The 19,056-nt window shown below is 42.8% G+C and overlaps 1 protein-coding gene and 1 pseudogene across 4 annotated transcripts in view; one reads left to right on the top strand and one right to left on the bottom strand.

The window, feature by feature from the left end:
• LOC132206790 (gastrula zinc finger protein XlCGF26.1-like) overlaps positions 1-15,039 on the top strand; it is a 55,496-nt gene extending 40,457 nt beyond the window's left edge. For 2 of the 4 annotated variants that reach the window (XM_059641808.1, XM_059641806.1), the window contains exon 3: positions 9,495-15,039. In XM_059641808.1, coding sequence (XP_059497791.1) covers positions 9,824-10,972 — 1,149 coding nt within the window. In that variant the 5' untranslated portion in view covers positions 9,495-9,823 and the 3' untranslated portion in view covers positions 10,973-15,039. Of the gene's footprint in view, positions 1-8,838; positions 9,393-9,494 lie in introns of those variants that run through there. The other 2 variants (XM_059641807.1, XM_059641809.1) reach the window with 2 other exon arrangements.
• On the bottom strand, positions 14,218-16,227 carry LOC125449115 (gastrula zinc finger protein XlCGF49.1-like; annotated as a pseudogene).
• Positions 16,228-19,056: the final 2,829 nt, after the last annotated feature.

Below are 19,056 nucleotides of genomic sequence, written 5' to 3' on the forward strand. Positions count from 1 at the left end.
CCTAAGAAGAATGTAACGTTACACAAGACAACATTACAAAATACGCAGTTTGGACAATTTAGTAACAAATAGCTCAAAACAGGGAATAGGCCAGAATGTCTTTTGGGGACATGGGTTCAATCCCACCTCTGCAGGCAGTGAAGCTTGAATTTGTGAAAATCAAATTTGTTTAATAAACCATCAGGTTCATGAATGTCTCTTAGGGAAGGAAATCCTCTGCCCTTGCCTAGTCTAGCCTGCATGTGACTTCAGACCCACGATAATGTGGTTGACTTTTAACTGCCCCTCTGGGCTACCAGGGATGGGCAGAAAATGCTGGCCTAGCCAACAATGTCCACATCCTAGGAATAGATAAACAAAGCATACATTTGGTATTCTGGTCTGAAAAAACAGTTTGAAGTCGAGGAGTTTACAAAGTCAGATTGTCATAGCACAGTTCAGGTTTGTTTCTGCTTTTCCATTCACTTCCTTTTTCTCCAAGGACCAGGTGATGTTTACACTCCTCCCATCAAAGTGCACTCTGGCCTATTCCCTGTTTTGAGTTATTTGTTATTAAATTGCCCAAAATGCGAGTTTTGTAATGTTGTCTTGTGTCCTGTTACATTCTTCCTAAGTTTAGATACACAGCTTGTTATCAAGTGCAAATGTTGACCCTGAGTTAATTGTTCGTAAATCTATATCTTCAAAACCACAAAATGCTGGAAAGCACTCAGTACATTTGGCAGCTTCTGTGCATAGAGAGAGAAAAACAGAGTCAAAGTTTGAGGCCTGTGAGCTTTAGTTAGATCCGGGGAATGTCAACATTGAATGGGCCTTGTGCAAGGAGTAGATGGAACCACAACAAAAGGAAGGCCTGGTATCGGGTGGAAGACAGGAACAATTGAGTGACAGAAATATTAGTCCCTCGAAAAGAAACAAAAGATTTGCCAGGAGCACATGTGCTGCCAACTGAAAGAAACAAAATGAAACTAGCAAAGGAAAGGAAACGAAAAGGGGGACTGTGTTGAAGCTCTGAAATTGTTGAATTCTGTACTGAGTCCAGGAGGCAATAAAGTGTGGAGGAAGGAAGTTGGGCCAGTCAGAAGCTTGTCATCTGGATCCACTTTTAGTCCTGGTTCAAACAGAAAATTATGGATTATAATGTGTGCGCCTGGAGGTGGAGGTCGTCATTGCCTATCCCTGATCGTATCTGGACATGGGAAACCTTGAAGAGGGAGCTTTCTGCGGATCTTTAGACTGATTTTAGCTTCTTTTAGTTTGATTTGCTGTCATATTTGGGGAAATGAGAGAGAAGAATGTTCCACCAAAAGCTCAAATTGTTAATTTCTGAGCCGTGCTGCTTGTGATCTTGATGCTGCCGTTTCTTTTTGCAGCGATTGGATTGAGATATTGTTCAGATTGCAACAAACATCACATCAAAATTTGACAATAAGTCTTCTGCTGGACCTCAAAATCATGAGCCTTTGACTTCAGAGGGAGAAACATTCTGTCTGTTGAAAATGATTATTTAAAATGTAATTGAACAGACACTGAGACATGCGCGTATGCTGCAGCGAGTGTTCCAGTACACTGTCTGTCCGGACAGCCTAAAAATACACTGCACCACTCACAACAGGGAGAGAACTATTCATGTACTCTGAATGCAAACGTGACTCCTGACAAATCATCCAGCCTGGAGAGACACGAGGACATTGGCACCACTGCAAAACCATGGAAATGTGAGGAGTTTAGGAAGGGATTCAGGCCCCCATCCCAGTTGGAAATCCATCAATGTAGTCACACTGGGCAGAAGCAGTTCACCTGCTTCAGGTGTGGGAAGGGATTCACTCAACCATTCAACCATACTTCACACCAATTCGTTCACTCTGGCAAAAGGCCTTTTAAATGTTCCAACTGTGAGAAAAGCTTTAAATGCAAAGAGAATCTGCTAACGCACCACGAGTTCATGATGGGGAGAGAGTCCATTCGCCTGCTTCGAGTGTGGGAAAGGATTCACCTAGTTGTCCAACCTGACAATACATCAGAGAGTTCACACTGGGGAGAAACCTTTCACCTACTCTGAATGTGGAAAGACATTCACTCAGTTTTCCATCCTTGTTACACACCAATGAGTTCACACTGGAGAGAAACCATTCATCTGCTCCCATTGTGGAAAGGGATTCACTCATTCATCCCCCTTATTGAGGCATCAGCGAGTTCACAAATCACTCCAGGTGTTGGATTCTGCTGTTGTTACAGCTGGTAATCACACCCAGGAGTGAACCAGGTTCACTCTGATAGTTGCAGCTTCTTTCAGTTGATGTTAATAACCTCTGAAGCTAGGTTGGTATTTAATATTATGGGTATAGATTAAATAAATTAGTTTTACATTGAATGCGGTGTTGGAATCTTTGATTTCTCCAAAAATAAAGGGAAGCTGATTGGTATCCTGTTACTGATTGTTTTAGTGGAAGATTTGCATTTTTTATGTTATCTTTCATACTTCAAAATGCGCAATAGTACTTTATAGCCAGTGAGGTTCTTCTGAAGTACAGTGATTGTTTTCATTTAGAAAATGCCTCAATCAAATTGCAACATCCTACAAAGAGAACTGTTATTCTGATGAGGTATTATGTTCAGTTGTGTTTGTTGAGGGACGAACATTGAGTAACTCACCAGGGCGAACTTGCTTGCTCTTCAGAATAGTGTAATGGGAACTCATACTCCTAATTGAGAGGGAAGATGGGGCATAGTTAAATGTTGCATCCAAAGTGAGAGTGCAGAGCGCCCTTAATACTGCATCAGAATAGCAATCTAGTTCTTACGCATCATCTGAACTGGCAACCTCCTGACTCAGTTGAGAATGCAACCACTGAGCCATGACTAACACCCCATTATTACTCCAGATTATTTCAGCTCTCAGATCTTTGGTTCCTCTGTGAGGTAAATATAAGGTATGGGTCTGAGAGACACAGATTACCTAAGAAAGGGGTTCAAGTCATGAGCATTTTGTCCAAATGACACAGGTTGGATATGATACATTAGCAAATCAGACCAAAAAAAAATCCAGCCCATAATAAGGGGAAATTGTTCTATATTTGGGCAAATGAATGGTATGAAATCATGGAATGCTGTTTCTATGTTTGGTGGTGGGTGTTTCCTCAGAATGAAACACAGAATGCTGGAGAAACTCAGAAAGCCTGGCAGCATCTGTGTAGAGAGAAACAGTTAAGATATCAAGTCCTGTATGACATCGCTAGAACTTCTACAGACCTGCTGAACGTCTTCAATACAACCCCTATTTCAGACTTCCAGTATCTGTACCCTGCAATCATTCCGTTCAGATGAAGGAGTTGGGACCTGGACAAAAACCAAAAGAACTGTGAATGCTGTAAATCAGGAACAAAAACAGAAGTTGCTGGAAAAGCTCAGCAAGTCTGGCAGCATCTGTGAAGAAGAAAATCAGAGTTAACGTTTCGGGTCCGATGACCGTTTCTCAGAACTCAGTTAACTCTGTTTTTTTTTTCTTCACAGATGCTACCAGACCTGCTGAGCTTTTCCAGCAACTTCTGTTTTTGTCTGGACCTGGACAAACTGGATGGTTTGTACCTGGGCAGGACCTGGAGTGATGTCCATTGTTGTGGGTTGAGGGTGTGGGTTGGGTACTTGGTAGAATGGTTGAAGAGAGATTAAACAAGTGTGGCAGGGGAATGGGAGCCAGAGGAGTAGGGTAGTAGAAGCAGAAATTGAGTGAGAGGTAAAAATCAAGGCAAACACGACGAAGACCAAGGAGGGTGGTGTTCTAAAATGCATGTGTTTCAGTGCAAGAAGTATAATACGCAAGGTCGATGAACTTGCTTTGGTTCGTACTTGAAATATTGACATTTTTGCGACTAGAGGGTCTTGGCTGAAAGAGGGACAGGACTGGAAGCTGAATGTCCCAGGATTTTGATGTTTCAGGTGTGATAGGCATTTAAAAGGGGTGGGGGAGTGCATTACTGGTAAAGGAGTATCTCACGGCTGTGCGGAGGGAAGATACATCAGATGACTCAAGCAGTGAGGAAATATGGGTAGAACTTGGGAATAGGAAAGGTGAAATCACAATGATGGGGACATAGGAGGCCTCCGAGGGCAGAATATGTAGACAGATTTTGGAAAGGTGTAAAAACAGCAAGATTGTTATGGTGGGTGATTTTAATTTCCCCTCGATTGACATGGACTCATTTCATGGGAGGGACTTTGATGGGGCAGAATTTGTAAGGACCATTCAGGAGGGTTTCTTGACACAGTATGTAAACAGTCCAATCAGGGAAGGGGTTGTACTGGACCTGGTTTTGGGAAATGAGCCCAGCTAGGTGAGTGAAGTTTCAGTGGGGGAGCATTTCAGGAGTAGTGACCATACTACCATCAGTTTTAAGATACTCATAGATAGGGATAACAGCAGTCCTTGGGTGAAGGTGTTAGATTGGGGGAAGATGAACTACAACAATATTAGTCAGGAACTGGAGAATGTTGATTGGAGTTGGCGGTTTGAGGATAAATCCACATTGGACAGGTGCAGAAGTTGATAAGCGTTCAGGAGCAGCACGTTTGTGCAAGAATAAAGAATAGGTATAGCATGTTACTAGAATCTTGGATTATCAGGGATGCTACAACCTCGTTCAAAAAGAAAAAGGAAGCACACATAAGGTCTTGAAGCATATAAGGAAAAATGGGAAAGAACTTAAACAAGGAATTAGGAAGGCTAAAAAGGGATCATGAATAATATTTAGCAAACAGGATCAAGTCGAGGTGGCAGACCTGCTCAGTGTTGGATTTGGTCTGGTTGTAAACGGTTTGTTAGGTAACATCATCAATGCACTTGTTGTTTATACGCCTCAGTTTGTTGGAGTGTTTGGTAGCATTTCCGGCCTGTTTCTCAGTAGGACAGTATGACGCATGACAGTAATCCTCAGTAGAGCCCAATACATTGAGAACACTAATGCATTACTAGCAGATACTGACACCGACCCACAGTTAGTGAACCAGATCACAATGACCCTGAAGAAATTACATAACTCAGGACACATCAGTAAGACAAACTACCAAAAAATGAAGCTGGAGGCATCCAACATACCCTGCTTCGATGGACTCCCTAGGGTACACAAACTGGGGATCCCCCACAGACCCATTGTCTCACTACCAGGTACACTTGCCAAAGAACAAAGAGAAATTGAAATGCTTCGGTGACAATTTTACCCACTCCATCCACTCATCCCAAGAATTTCTCAACACTATCAGGGACAGCAGCGTAGCGAACAAGATGATGATACCCTTCAACATAACAGCATTATTTGCATTCATAAGCATTGATGTAATCAAAGAGATAATTGTCATACGACCAGCAACATCAATAAGGGCACCACCACGAAACTGCTAGATCTGTGCCTCACAATCCACTTCACCTTCAATGATGGCCTATGCAAACAAATCAATGGATCCCCAATATCAGGACTGATGGCAGAAGCAGCAATGCAACGGTTAGAACAGACAGTGCTCCCAAATATACAGCCCAAACTTTGGGTCCGAAATGTAGATGACACCTTCATGATTATCAAAAGGACAAAACTATAAGAAACCCACCAACACGTAAGCAAAATCCTCACTGGGATAAAATTCACAAAAGAAGAAGAAATCAACAACTACCCTTCCTGGACATAATGGTAAAATGCAAAAATAACAGAGAGCTCCAGATTAGTGTATATAGAAAGAGCACACATACGGACCAGATACTCAATTACACTAGCAACCACCATCAGGATGTTTTTTAAATGAGCCACAACACATTGCAGCAACCCAAAACTACACAAAGCAGAACAGGAACGCCAATATGGAGTCTTCAAAAGGAATGAATACCTGAAAAGCACAATCTGCTGTTACCTCCAAGACAGGCCACAACGGTTCAGCACAACACAATCAGACTCGCTAATCACCCTACTGTGCATCAAGCACATTTCAGAGATGGTTACAAAACAACCCAAACTCCAAGGTATCAGAGGAGCCCACAAAGCAACAACCACCCCACCAGTGTAATATACGAAATACAATCAAGGACTGTAAGAAACATTACATAAGCCAAACCAGAAGAAAACTGACAATATGGATCCACCAACACCAACCAGCCACCAAGAGACAAAACCAACTCTCACTTGTTTCACTACACACAGACAATGAGAGACACGAACTTGACTGGGACAATACATCCATAATTGCACAAGTGAAACAGAGACACGCCAGGCACTTCCTGGAAGCCTGATATTCTTTCGGAACTCCAACAAATACATTAAATTAAACCCTTTGTGCAAACCACTGAGAAGCAGAAATGGAAGTGGTTCCAAACACCCTAACAAACTGAGGCATATAAGTAACAAATAGGACAGACCACCAACGCTTCACGGGAGGCACACTGCCAATGTTACCTACAAGGGTGATGAAACATTTGCAAATAAACCCACCAGCTGGGCAAGCATGTCTACAATCTCATCCACAACCTGAGCTACAAATCTTCTAGAAAACTTTAAAGGGTTAAGTAGAATCCTAAGACTTTATACATGCATAAAAAGCAAAAGGCTCACCAGAGAAAGGGTTGGCCCTCTTAAGGAAAACGGAGGGAATTTATCTGTGGAGCCAGAAGAGGTAAATGAGGTCCTAAACTAATACTTTGTGTCGGTATTCATCAATCAGATGGAATTGGTGAAGGATAATCTCAGAGAAGCGAGTGTTGAATTTCTCAACCAAGTTGCTATTAAAAAGAAAGAGGTATTGTGCGTCTTAAAAAGTGTTAAGGTAGATAAGTTGCCAGGTTCTCCAGGGATCTATCCCATAATTTTGAGGGAGACAAGAGAACAAATTGCTGGAGCATTGACAGCCATTTCTGTATCCTCTTTGGTCACAGGTGAGATCCTAGAGTACTGGAAAACAGCCAATGTTGTCCCATTGTTTGAGAAGGGTAACAGGGATAATCCCAGATATTACCAGCCTGTAAGCCTCATGTTGGTGCGAGGGAAATTAATAGGAAAGATTCTCGGGGACAAGATTTGCATGCATTTCGAAGCAAATGGTGGGAGAGGTGATGCCTTATTAATTTGATTGAGTTTTTGAGGAGGTGATGAAGATAATTGATGACAAGATTCCTCATGGCAGACTGCACAAAGGGGGAATAAACATGGTATGAGGGGTGAGCAGCCAAGATGGAGACAGAGGGTAATGGTGGAAGGATGCTGTTTGGAACGATGGGTTGTGACTCGTGGTATTCCACACGGATCAGTGCTGGGACCTCTTAAGTAGTGATTTACTTAAATGATTTAGAGGAAAATATATCTGGTCAAATTAGTAAGTTTGTGGATGGCACAAAGATTGGTAGAGTTGCAGATAGTGAGAAGGATAGTCAGAGAATACAGCAGGATATAGATCAGCTGGAGACATGGGCAGAAATTGGCAAGCGGAGTTTAATCTGGACGAATGTGAGATGATGAATTTTGGAAGGTCATATACAAGTAGAAATTAACCATGAATGGCAGAACCCTTAGAAGTTTTGTTATGCAGGTCCACGGATCACTGAAAGTGGCAATACAGGTACATAAGATAGTAAAAAAGACCTGTGATATGCTTGCCTTCATTGGGAGGGGCACTGAGTATAAGGATAGGCAAGCTATAGTGCAGCTTTATAGAACTGACAGTTCGGCTACAAATGGAATATTGTATACACTTCTGGTCACTACTCTACCAGAAGGATGTGGATGCTTTGGAGAGGGTATAGAAAAGGTTTAACAGGATGTTGCCTGGTATGGTGGATTTTAAGTATAAAGACAGGCTGGATAAGCTGGAGAAGGGTCTGAAGAAGGATCTAGGCCCAAAACATCAGCCTTCCTGCTCCTCTGATGCTGCTTGGCCTGCTGTGTTCATCCATCTCTCCATCCTGTTATCTTTGGATAGGCTGTGTTTATTTTCACTGGAACGTAGAAGGTTGAGGGGTGATCTGATAGATCAAACAAGTTTGCGAATGACGTGGATGGAGTGAAAAGTATGAGGCTGTTTTTTTTCCCAGGGTGGAGGGGTCAATTACTGGGGGACACAGGTTCAAGGTGTGAAAGGGGAAGTTCAAAAGTGACATGTGAGGCAGGTTTTTCACACAAAGGGTGGTGAGTGCCTGGAACGTGTTGCCAGAGGAGGTGGTGTAAGCAGACACAGTAGCAGCATTCAAGAAACACCTGGACAAATAGATGAATAGGAAGCAAATAGAGGGATACAGGTCCCGTAAGTGAAGATAGTTTTTGAATGGAAAAGCAAGGTGTGTCGGTGCAAGCTTGCAGGGCCAAAGGGGCTGTACCTGTGTTGTATTGTTCTTTGTTCTGGATACTTCGCAAATGTGGGAGGATGTACTTAGTTTGAAAGATTACAAGGAAGTTTACATGATCATTGCATTAACATCAGTCAGAAGGTATTTCTATCTTCTATACGCAGGCAGTTCATCTAATCCACTGAGACACTGCTAAGGTTTAGCCGTGATTGCAGGGTTGAATTCTACTCTCACTGCTGCTGTTTGGGTGGCATATTCATCTTCAATAAATTCACATTCTCCTCCTTTTTGGCGGATATGAAAAATTCAAAACTTGTATTTGTGTACAAATTGCTTCATTTATTATTTGTACCTCCTCCCCTAATCTCCGTCCCATAACATCGAAACAGGTCACAAACTACAATTCGTTTAGAAGAATGGCGGAGTCTTTATCCATCATCCCTCGCGGTGATGCACGTCAACTATCTATCTCACAGGCGGGCGCTGCGCGGGCGGAGTGCCTAGAGCATGCGCAGTACAGTAGCTGCATTTGCTGTCCGAGCGGAAGGAGCGATGGAGCCAGCAGCTGGATGGGGCGGCTCCCTTTGGGAATAGGGCGTTTGGCCGCAAAGGCCCGGGGGAAGGAGCTCCCGGTGTCGGGTTTGCCGAGAGCAGGGGCAGTGAGCTGCAGGGAGGAAGCTGGACTGTCACAGATGGATTTTTATAAACTCCTTTTCCAAAAAAGGAGCATCCGCAAATCGCAACCTCGACAAATGTTTGTCTCTTCCCAATCTCTATCCTGCAATGACACAGATCGGGTTTATAAATTTAAAAATAATGCAGCCTTTGGAAAGTTTGAACAGTTTGGGGCCTTGAAGAAGGCTCAGCAGTGACCTGATATAAAGTTTAAAATGATCAATGTTTTGGACGCGGCCAATATGTAGAGAATGTTTCCAAATGAATTTTTTTTCACTTAGAATGATTAAAAATGTGGAATTCGGCAAATAGTTCAGACAAAAAGCAAAGATGTGCTTGAAAGGAAACTAGAACAATCTGAGAGGGAGAAGGGGTTTGGAAAAAATGTCAGAAAACTGAGGTGAGATGAATTAAATGGAAGAGAAAACAGAAACAGCAGAGTAATTGGACTGAATAACCTGTTTGTTTATTTCACAGTTTCATTTTGAACTCTTTTTTGCAGGGTATTCAAAGGTCGTATTTGCATCCTTGAAATTCTGAAAGTCATTCAGTTCAACAGAATCTGAATATGTTCGGCCTCTGAATGCACAGGGAGAAATGCCTGTCTCTGAGAAAAGATTTCAAACATCAGTGTGACTGTAAAAGTACTGAGACACACAGACTCAAGGGATGGTATTCCAGTGAACTGACTGTAGAAACAACATTACCAGCTACTCAGCCTGAAAATTAATTGCACCATCCACAACGGAGAGAGACCATAAATGTGATCTGTCTGTGAATGTCAGTTTCAGTCAATTGTTGAACCTGGAAGCACTCAAGGACACTGACACCATGGAGAAACCATGGAAATGTGGGGAGTGTGGGAAGGGATTCCGTTACCCATCAGGGCTGGAAACTCATCAACGCAGTCACACTGGGGAGAGGCCCTTCAGCTGTTCGGTATGTGGGAAGGGATTCACTCAGTCATCCAGCCTGTACACACACCAGAACGTTCACACTGGGGAGAAGCCATTCTCCTGCTCTGTGTGTGGGCAGGGATTTAATGCTTTATCAACCCTCCGGACTCACGAGCAGGTTCACTCTGATGAGAGACCGTTTAAATGTTCTGACTGTGAGAAGAGTTTTAAGAGCAGAAAGGATATATTGATACATCAACGCAGTCACACTGGGGAGAGACCATTCATCTGCAAAGTGTGTGGGAAAGGATTCACTCAATCATCCCATCTCCTGACACACCAACTTGTTCACACGGATGAGAGACCCTTTAAATGTTCTGACTGTTTGAAGAGCTTTAAAAGTAAAAAGGACTTACTGAACCACCAACGTGCTCTGACTGGGGAGAAACCATTCATCTGCTCTGTGTGTGGGAAGGGATTCACTAGTTCATCTTACCTTCTGACACATCAATTTGTTCACACTGATGAGAGACCTTTTGGCTGTCCTGACTGTGAGAAGAAATTTAAAAGCAAGAAGCATCTTCTTAAACACCAGTACACTCACACAGGAGAGAGGCCATTCCACTGCTCTATCTGTGGGAAAGGATTCACTCGATTATCCCACCTGCTGAGACACCATCGAGTTCACACTGGGGAGAGGCCATTCTCCTGTGCTGACTGCAAGCAAGAATTTGTTGATTTATCTGACCTTGTGATCCATCAGCGAGTTCACAGCGGGGAGAGACCGTACTCCTGCTCCCTGTGTGGCAAGAGATTCACTCAGTCATCCCATCTCACAACACACCAACTTGTTCACACTGATGAGAGACCTTTCCAATGTTCTGACTGCGAAAAGAGGTTTAAAAGTAAACAGAATCTGCTGAAACATCAACAAATTCACACGGGGCAGGGACCGTTCATCTGCAAAGTGTGTGGGAAAGGATTTACGCAGTCACACAATCTCCTGAGACACCAGCAACTACACCTGCAAGATCAGCAAATGGCTCCTACTACTATTGCTTCTGTTAACTGCATCCAGGACTGAGCCTTGCTGGTTGCCCATTTCCAGTGGGGCTCCACAGTTGTGTAGTATATATCAAGGATTTCGACTTCAATGTAAAAGCCATGATGAAAAAAAATTGTAGATAGCTCAGAAGTTGTGGCCGTTGGTGAATAAAGCTGCAGACTGCATGATGTCAATGGACAACTCAAACAGAAGGCATGTGGCCAATGGAGTTCATTGTAGAGATAATGAAGCTAGGAGGCCAGGGGGCCAACAGGACAAAGAAAATGCACAATGATTCATTGGATCCTGAGGAGTGTGGAGGAACTGCAAGACCTTTGACTGATGTCCACAGATTCCTGAAGGTGGCTGGACAGGCAGGGAAGGAGATCAGTGAGGCATTTGGTTAAGCCTAGAATATAAAACCTGGAACTTTAGGAAACACTAGTTCGAGCACAGATGGCGTACTGAGGGTAATTCTGATCATCACACTAATCAACTAGAAAGTAAGACTAGATTCATTATCATAAACTGAAGTCAATTTATTTATGTAATTACAGTGTTGAATGCATCAAGTACAATTGATAAAGCTAAGCTACGAGCAATTGTAACAGTGAAAATCTATGATTTTTTTCAGCAAATTAAAATCTGCTGTTTCGATAACAATAGTTAAGAGAAAAAATTTTTGCTAACTTCCTATTAAATAAGGTGACTTTTGTATAATGGAAAAAATTGATTGATGAATACCTGGTGAATTTTTCTTTGTTTTAATCTGAAATTTATTTTGGTTTAGTTAATAAAGAAACACATGGTAGTCTATCCCAGTTCCACAGAGTGCACACCCAGTTCCATGTGGGAAAACCAGGATAATTAGAGGGATGGCACAGAAAGAGGCCCTTGGGCCCAACTCATTCATGTTGACCTGGTTTACTAAACTGAACTAGTCCCATTTGCCTGTGTTTGGCTCATATCCCTCTATAACTTTCCAATCCACACGCTTGTCCAAATGTCTTTTATATGTTGTAATTGTACCTGCTTCTACCAGTACCTCTGACACCTCGTTCCATATATGCACCACCCTCTTTGTGAACAAGTTACTCCTCAGAACCCTACTAAATCCTTCCCTTCTCACCTCAAACCCACACCCTCTAGTTCTGGACTCCTCTACGCTGGGATAAAGACCTTGGCTATTCACCTTGTCAACGTCCTGCATGATTTTATAAACCACTGTACCGTCACCCTCTCAGCCATCTGAGGAAATAAGTCCCAGGTCATACAGCCTCTCTTTTTCACTCAAAGCTTCCAGTCTCAGTAGCATGTTGGTTAATCTTTTTTTCACTCTTTCCAGTTTAATAGCATCCTTCTTATGACCAGAACTGTATGCAGTATTCCAAATGTAGCTTCCCCAATGTCTTGCACAGCTGTAACATAAAGTCCCAACTCCTGTACTCAGTGCTCTGACCAAAGAAACCAAACTTGCCAAATGGCTTCTTCATCACCCTGTCTACCTGCGGTGCCAGGGACACAATGCCTGTGATTGACGAGAACACACATTTGACAACAACTAAAGTACTACACTCAGTTCTGGTCCCCACAAATCAGGATAGATGTGATCACACCAGAAACGGTACAGAGAAGATTGATGAGGATGTTTCCAGGATTGGAGAATTTTAGCTCAGAGAAAAGATTAGATGAGTTGGGCTTGTTTTCTGTGGAACAGAGGAGACTGAAATGAGATTTAATTGAAATAAGATAATGAGGAGTCTAGAGACAGTGGATAGGAAGGAGTGATTCATTTAGAGGGAGGTCAGTAACTGGAGGTTTTAGATTTTGAGTAATTTACAGAAAGAGGGGGAGGTGAGAAATCATTTCACCCAGAGATGGTAGAGAGCTCGAACTCACTGTCTGATCGGGAGGTAGCGGCAGAAACCCACATCATATTAAAAAGTAAACATGGATTTGCTTGAAATGCAGAACATACAGGGTTATGGACTGATATCAGTAGAATGGGAACAGCCTGGATAGTTCTGTTTCAGCCAATATAAACATGATGGGCCACATGGCTTCAATCTATGCTGTAATTTTCTGACGTTTTTATTCTGACCATTGGAGTTTGTTTCTGATGATGTTAATAACCTCATAAATTGGACTGGAGTTTAATATTCTGAAGAAATGTCAAATAAATCAGCTTTGCTTCAAACACTAGATTGCTGTATTTCTCCCCTGAGTGTTTAATATCACCTAGAGCTCAGAAAGGACAATCTCAGGCGAGGATCATACGGCAGCAACAGAATTTCAGCCTGGACACACAGTTCAGGGTCACACTGAGGGAGACAAATGGCACTTTGGTCTTTCTCATCTCTCTTCACTGACAGCAAAGCCCTGGTGTGGTCAATGCTGTGGTATGTAAGAAATGTGTCCCAGCCACCATCTCCCATGGCTCAAAACTCCTCAACATGCCATAGAATCTCATTTAAAACAAGGTTTACAGTCAGAGGAAGAACAACTGTGAATGCTGTAAATATGCTGCAAATCAGCGATTCGTGCAAAATTGTGATTTGTTCCTGACTGGAAATGAACCTACAAATTTAATTTCCCTCTATATTAGTAAAGACGAAAGAGTTTAGCAACGCAAGCTGAGCTAGAAATCGTACTTCACCAAGAGTGTGACTTGGCAGGAGGAGGTTGCCAAAATTTCAACTTTTTTTTAAAAATAATCACCTACATAACACACATTGCTTGTTTAGGAGGGTGTGTATTAGGGAGGGGTTAGTGGTGGTCCTGGGAATTTTTCATTCTGAAGCAGTCTCACCTGAAACTGTCTCCATTAATTTATCAATTTCTAATGATGTGAGACCTATCCACATGTTATTTTTTCAGTTTTCCAGGATTTAATTTCTTTTTCATTTTTCTTAAATCTCTATTAAATCACGTTATTGTTGTAACACTAAAATTCTGAGGGTTTTAGCTTTGTTAAAGCCATTCCCAATCGAGTACAGGAGAATTCGACTGGCCTTATTTTTACAGTATCAATAAGCAAGGGTCTTGCAAGGTGTAAAACAAAATGCTGGTGAATCTCTGCAGGTCTGGTACAGAGTAGAGAAACAGTTAATGTTTTGATTCCAACTGTGCTTCTTCAGAATGTTCCAGACTTCAGAAATTTCCAGACCTGCCAAATTTCTCCAACAGTTTTAGTTGTTAATTCAGAACACAGGTGTACAGTCTTTACTCAGTGTGAATGTGTGCACGTACAATAATGTTGTGATCATTTACAGAACCATGTCCTTCAGATACACAATTTTATTATCATTTTTAACTGTAAAAGACCATTGTTCATTCCTGGTGTGAATAAGAGAAAATATTCTTCAACTGTGGTTATTTGTGAATTTGCTGGTGTCTCAGCAGGTTGGATGATTGCGTGAATGCTTTCCCCACAATCAGAGCAACTGAATGGTCTCTCTCCAGTGTGAACTCGCTGGTGTGTTACCAGGTTGGATGCCTGACTGAAGCCCTTCCCACACACTGAGCAAGTGAATGGTTTCTCCCCAGTGTGCACTCGGTGGTGTCTCCGCAGGGAGGATGACAGAGTGAAACTCTTCCCACACTGGAAGCAGCTGAACAGTCTCTCGCCAGTGTGAACTTGCTGGTGCATTCGGAGAATGGATGACGACGTGAATCCCTTCCCCCACACAGAGCAAGTGAATGGTCTCTCTCCAGTGTGAACCCACTGGTGTGTGAGCAGGTTGGATGACTGAGTGAATATTTTTCCACAGCTGGAACAAGTGAATGGTCTCTCTCCAGCGTGAACTCGCTGGTGTGTCAGAAGGTCGGATGACTGTGTGAATCTCTTCCCACAATCAGAGCAGGTGAATGGCTTCTCCCCAGTGTGACTGCATTGGTGAGTTTCCAGCTGGGGTGCGTAAAAAATTCCCTTCCCACAAACCCCGCATTCCCACAGTGTCTCTCCTTTGCAACTGCACTGATGTTTAGACATTTCAGATAAATGCTAGCAGACGCTTTCACACACAGAGTAGGTGTATTTCTCCCCATCTTTGAACGTACCTTTTCCTTCCATGTTCAAAATTCTTTGATAATTTAATTCCAATAAACAGAATGCCAGTCAGACCTGGATGTGATTTTGTATGACTCCGCTAATTACCTTTCAAACAGAATACATAAAGTAGTGAGAGAAAAACCAGAAGAATTCACACAGGTTATGAAATTGAGAGAAACTAATCTGATCCTTTGTGGAACCAATACTTGGGGAGAAACATTACCGTTTAAACTCTCGGATTATTATTAAAACCCAACATTAAAGTCAGTCAGTGTCTGCACAAAACTGCAAAAAGAAAGGCACAGCTAGGAGATACAAGACTGTAGGAGGCAACTGTTCCTGTTTTCTCCCCACACCTTTTGATCCTTTTAGTACTAAGAACTAAAAACAAGTGCAGGAACAAAATGCTGGAAATCTTATATAAAACAGAAAATGCTGGAAATACCATTTTCTTTACTCAGAGAGTGGTCAGGGCATGGAATGCATTGCCAGAGAGGGTAGTGGAGTTGGCCTCATTAGAGGCATTTAAGCAGTTATTAGATAGGCATATGGATGAGAGTATAAGGTAGGGGTGGAGGTTAGATAGACTTTAGGATTAGAGTAAAAGTTTGGCACAACATCACGGGCCGAAGGGCCTGTACTGTGCTGTGCTGTTCTATGTTCTACCCAGAAGATCTGACAGCTTCTGAAAGTATGATAGCGGACAACATTATCACAACCTGATTGTCTTTACTTTGTATTTACAGTATCTAAATGTCTTATTCACACATCACCCAGGTACATCTCAGTGTCTTTACATCCCCATCACTATACCCTTTCATTTTACTGTGTGAAACCTTCTGTCAGTTAATTCAGCCCTGACAGGACAGTTAGTTAATGCCGGGTGCTTTGAAAAATGTTAGATATAGTCAGACGAGACAAAATGAGGAGCCACTTGAAGAAATATGGATTGATTTAGGAAAGAATTGTGATGAACTGTCTCTCAAGTTTTTGATGAGGTAAGGAGTGTTGATGATAATCCAATTGACCGGATGAACATGGACTAGGAGAAGTATTTGATAAAAGCTTCATAACAGCCCAGTGAGCAAAACCTATATCTAAATGAATTAAAAAGGACAGTGACAACATTGATCTGAAATTGGCTGAGAAACAGGGAACAGAGTCATCTTTAACAGTTGTCTTTTGAACTGGATGAAGGTTTCTAGTGGAGATATACAAGGTGTAGAGCTGGATGAACACGGCAGGCCAGGCAGCATTTGAGGAGCAGGAAAGCTGACATTTCGGGTCTGGAACCTTCTTCAGGAAAAAAAGAAGGTTCCACAACGTCAGCTTTCCTGCTCCTCTGATGGTGCTTGGCGTGCTGTCTTCATCCAGCTGTATACCTTGTTATCTCAGATTCTCTAGCATTGGCGATTCCTACTATCTCTGAAGGTTACGAGTGTAGTTAGTTTGAAGCTTGAGGTGTACAAGTTAAAGATACATAAAATAAAGAAACACTGTTCTCATTAGCAGTCAATTAAAGGGTTACGAGACACAGATTTAACATTTTCAGCAAGTGATACAGGGAATGGGAGGATAAGTAATATGAACAGTGAACAACACTTACAATCAAAAGCCAATAGTATCCACATCCTGATTAATCAAGTGTCACTGTCAGATTGTGTTGTAGTGTGTTTTTCACAAAACATCCACTTACAATATTGTAAAAATCATCACTGTCAGCCCATGATGGAAAAGCAGAAGAATATTTATCACATTTTGGTTTTGCTTCACATAACCATAATATGGTCAAGACATAAAAGTGGCCACTTGGGCCATTGTGTCTGCGCCAGCTGGGAAAATGGGTTACCGAGCCCAAGCCCATTTTGCACCAACTGGCCTATAACTCTGCCAGTTCAGACACATTACACATGAATTGAATTTTTCTGCTTCTCTTGTTTCTGGCAGTGAGTTCCAGACCTCACCCATCCTCTTGGGGAAAACACTTTTCCTAATCTTCCATTTAATCCTTCTACCAATCATATCAAATCTATGCTCTCCAGTCACTGGATTCACTGCTGCGGTAAGTGGCTCCTCCCCGCTCTATCCAGCAACCCCTACATTTTGAACATATCAATTCAATTTTCCTTTGGCCTACTCTGTTCTAAGGAGAACTCACAGCTAATGTAGTGTTTCCACATAGCTCCATTTACCCTCAGTCCTGGTCAACAACCTCGTCAATCTCCTCTGCATCTTCTCTGGGACAATTCAATACATTCTGTAAAATGAGGTGACCAGAAATACACATACCGCTCCATTTGTGGAATATATACCCCTCTGCCCATTATCCCACATAAAAACGTCAGCCAAGTGCAACTGTTCCCATTGCCCTGCGGAAAGATTCAACTTTAAACCCTGGACCAAATTCCAGTGAAAATCTCCGCAGCTGCAGAATCAGTGTAACCAGGGGACTGTGAGCTTCCCGTTCATGGTCTGAGACCTACTCTGGGAGTTTCAGAGTTGTAAACACAGCCCACCCTATCAGGAAAACCAGCCTTCCTTGCACTGACTCCGTCTACACTTCTCACCACCTCCAGAAAGCAACCAGCATAATCTGAGACCCATCCCATGCTGTTTATACTGTCATCCAGCTTCTTCTGTCGGGCAAGATACAGAAGTTTCAAAACACATTCTGACAGATTCAAGAACAGCTTCTTCCCCGTTGTGTAGAGATACATGAACGAGCTTTCTCATATATTACAGGTGATCTTTCCCTGGACATTATCAGTAGCTGTAACACTATGTTCTCCATTCTGCTCTAATACCCTGATGAATTCATGTAAGGTATGATTTTACTGGCTAGCACGCAAAAACAGTACTTTTCACTGTATAACAAAGTGTGGAGCTTGTTTGAACACAGCAGGCCAAGCAGCATCTTAGGAGCACAAAAGCTGACATTTCAGGCCTAGACTCTTCATCAGAAAAGGGGAATGAAGAGGGGATTCTGAATTAAATAAGGAGAGATGGGGAGGCAGACCGAAGATGGATAGAGGAGAAGATAGGTAGAGAGGAGAGTATAGGTGGGGAGGTAGGGAAGGGATAGGTCAATCTGGGGAAGGCGGACAGGTCAAGGGGGTGGGATGAGGTTAGGAGGTAGGAAATGGAGGTGCGGCCTGAGGTGGGAGGAGGAGATAAGTGAGAGGAAGAACAGGTTAGGAAGGCGGGGACAGTCTGGGCTGGTTTTGGGATGCAGTGGGGGGGAGGGGGAGATTTTGAAGCTTGTGAAGTCCACATTGAGACCACTGGGCTGCAGTGTTCCCAAGCGGAATATGAACATAGAGAACATAGAACATTACAGCACAGTACAGGCCCTTCGGCCCTCGACGTTGTGCCGACCTGTCATACTGATCTCAAGCCCATCTCACCTACACTATTCCATGTACGTCCATATGCTTGTCCAATGACGACTTAAATGTACCTTAAGTTGGCGAATCTACTACCGTTGCAGGCAAAGCATTCCATTCCCTTACTACTCTCTGAGTAAAGAAACTACCTCTGACATCTGTCCTATATCTTTCACCCCTCAACTTAAAGCTATGCCCCCTCGTGCTCGCCATCACCATCCTAGGAAAAAGGCTCTCCCTATCCACCCTATCTAACCCTCTGATTATTTTATATGTCTCAATTAAGTCATGTCTCAACCCTCTTCTCTCGAATGAAAACAGCCTCAAGCCCCTCAGCCTTTCCTCGTAAGACCTTCCCTCCATACCAGGCAACATCCTAGTAAATCTCCTCTGCACCCTTTCCAAAGCTTCCACATCCTTCTTATAATGCGGTGACCAGAACTGTACACAATACTCCAAGTGCGACCGCACCAGAGTTTTGTACAGCTGCAGCATAACCTCTTGGTTCCGGAACTCGATCCCTCTATTAATAAAAGCTAAAACACTGTACGCCTTCTTAACAGCCCTGTCAACCTGGGTGGCAATTTGTTCCTGCAACCTTGGGCTGGAATCATTATGGCACTGAAGGTGGCCCATGATGGACATGTAGTCTAAGGAATGGGACGAGGAGTTGAAATGGTTTGCGACTG

This window comes from Stegostoma tigrinum, chromosome 43, assembly GCF_030684315.1.
Source record: "Stegostoma tigrinum isolate sSteTig4 chromosome 43, sSteTig4.hap1, whole genome shotgun sequence".
NCBI lineage: Eukaryota > Metazoa > Chordata > Chondrichthyes > Orectolobiformes > Stegostomatidae > Stegostoma > Stegostoma tigrinum.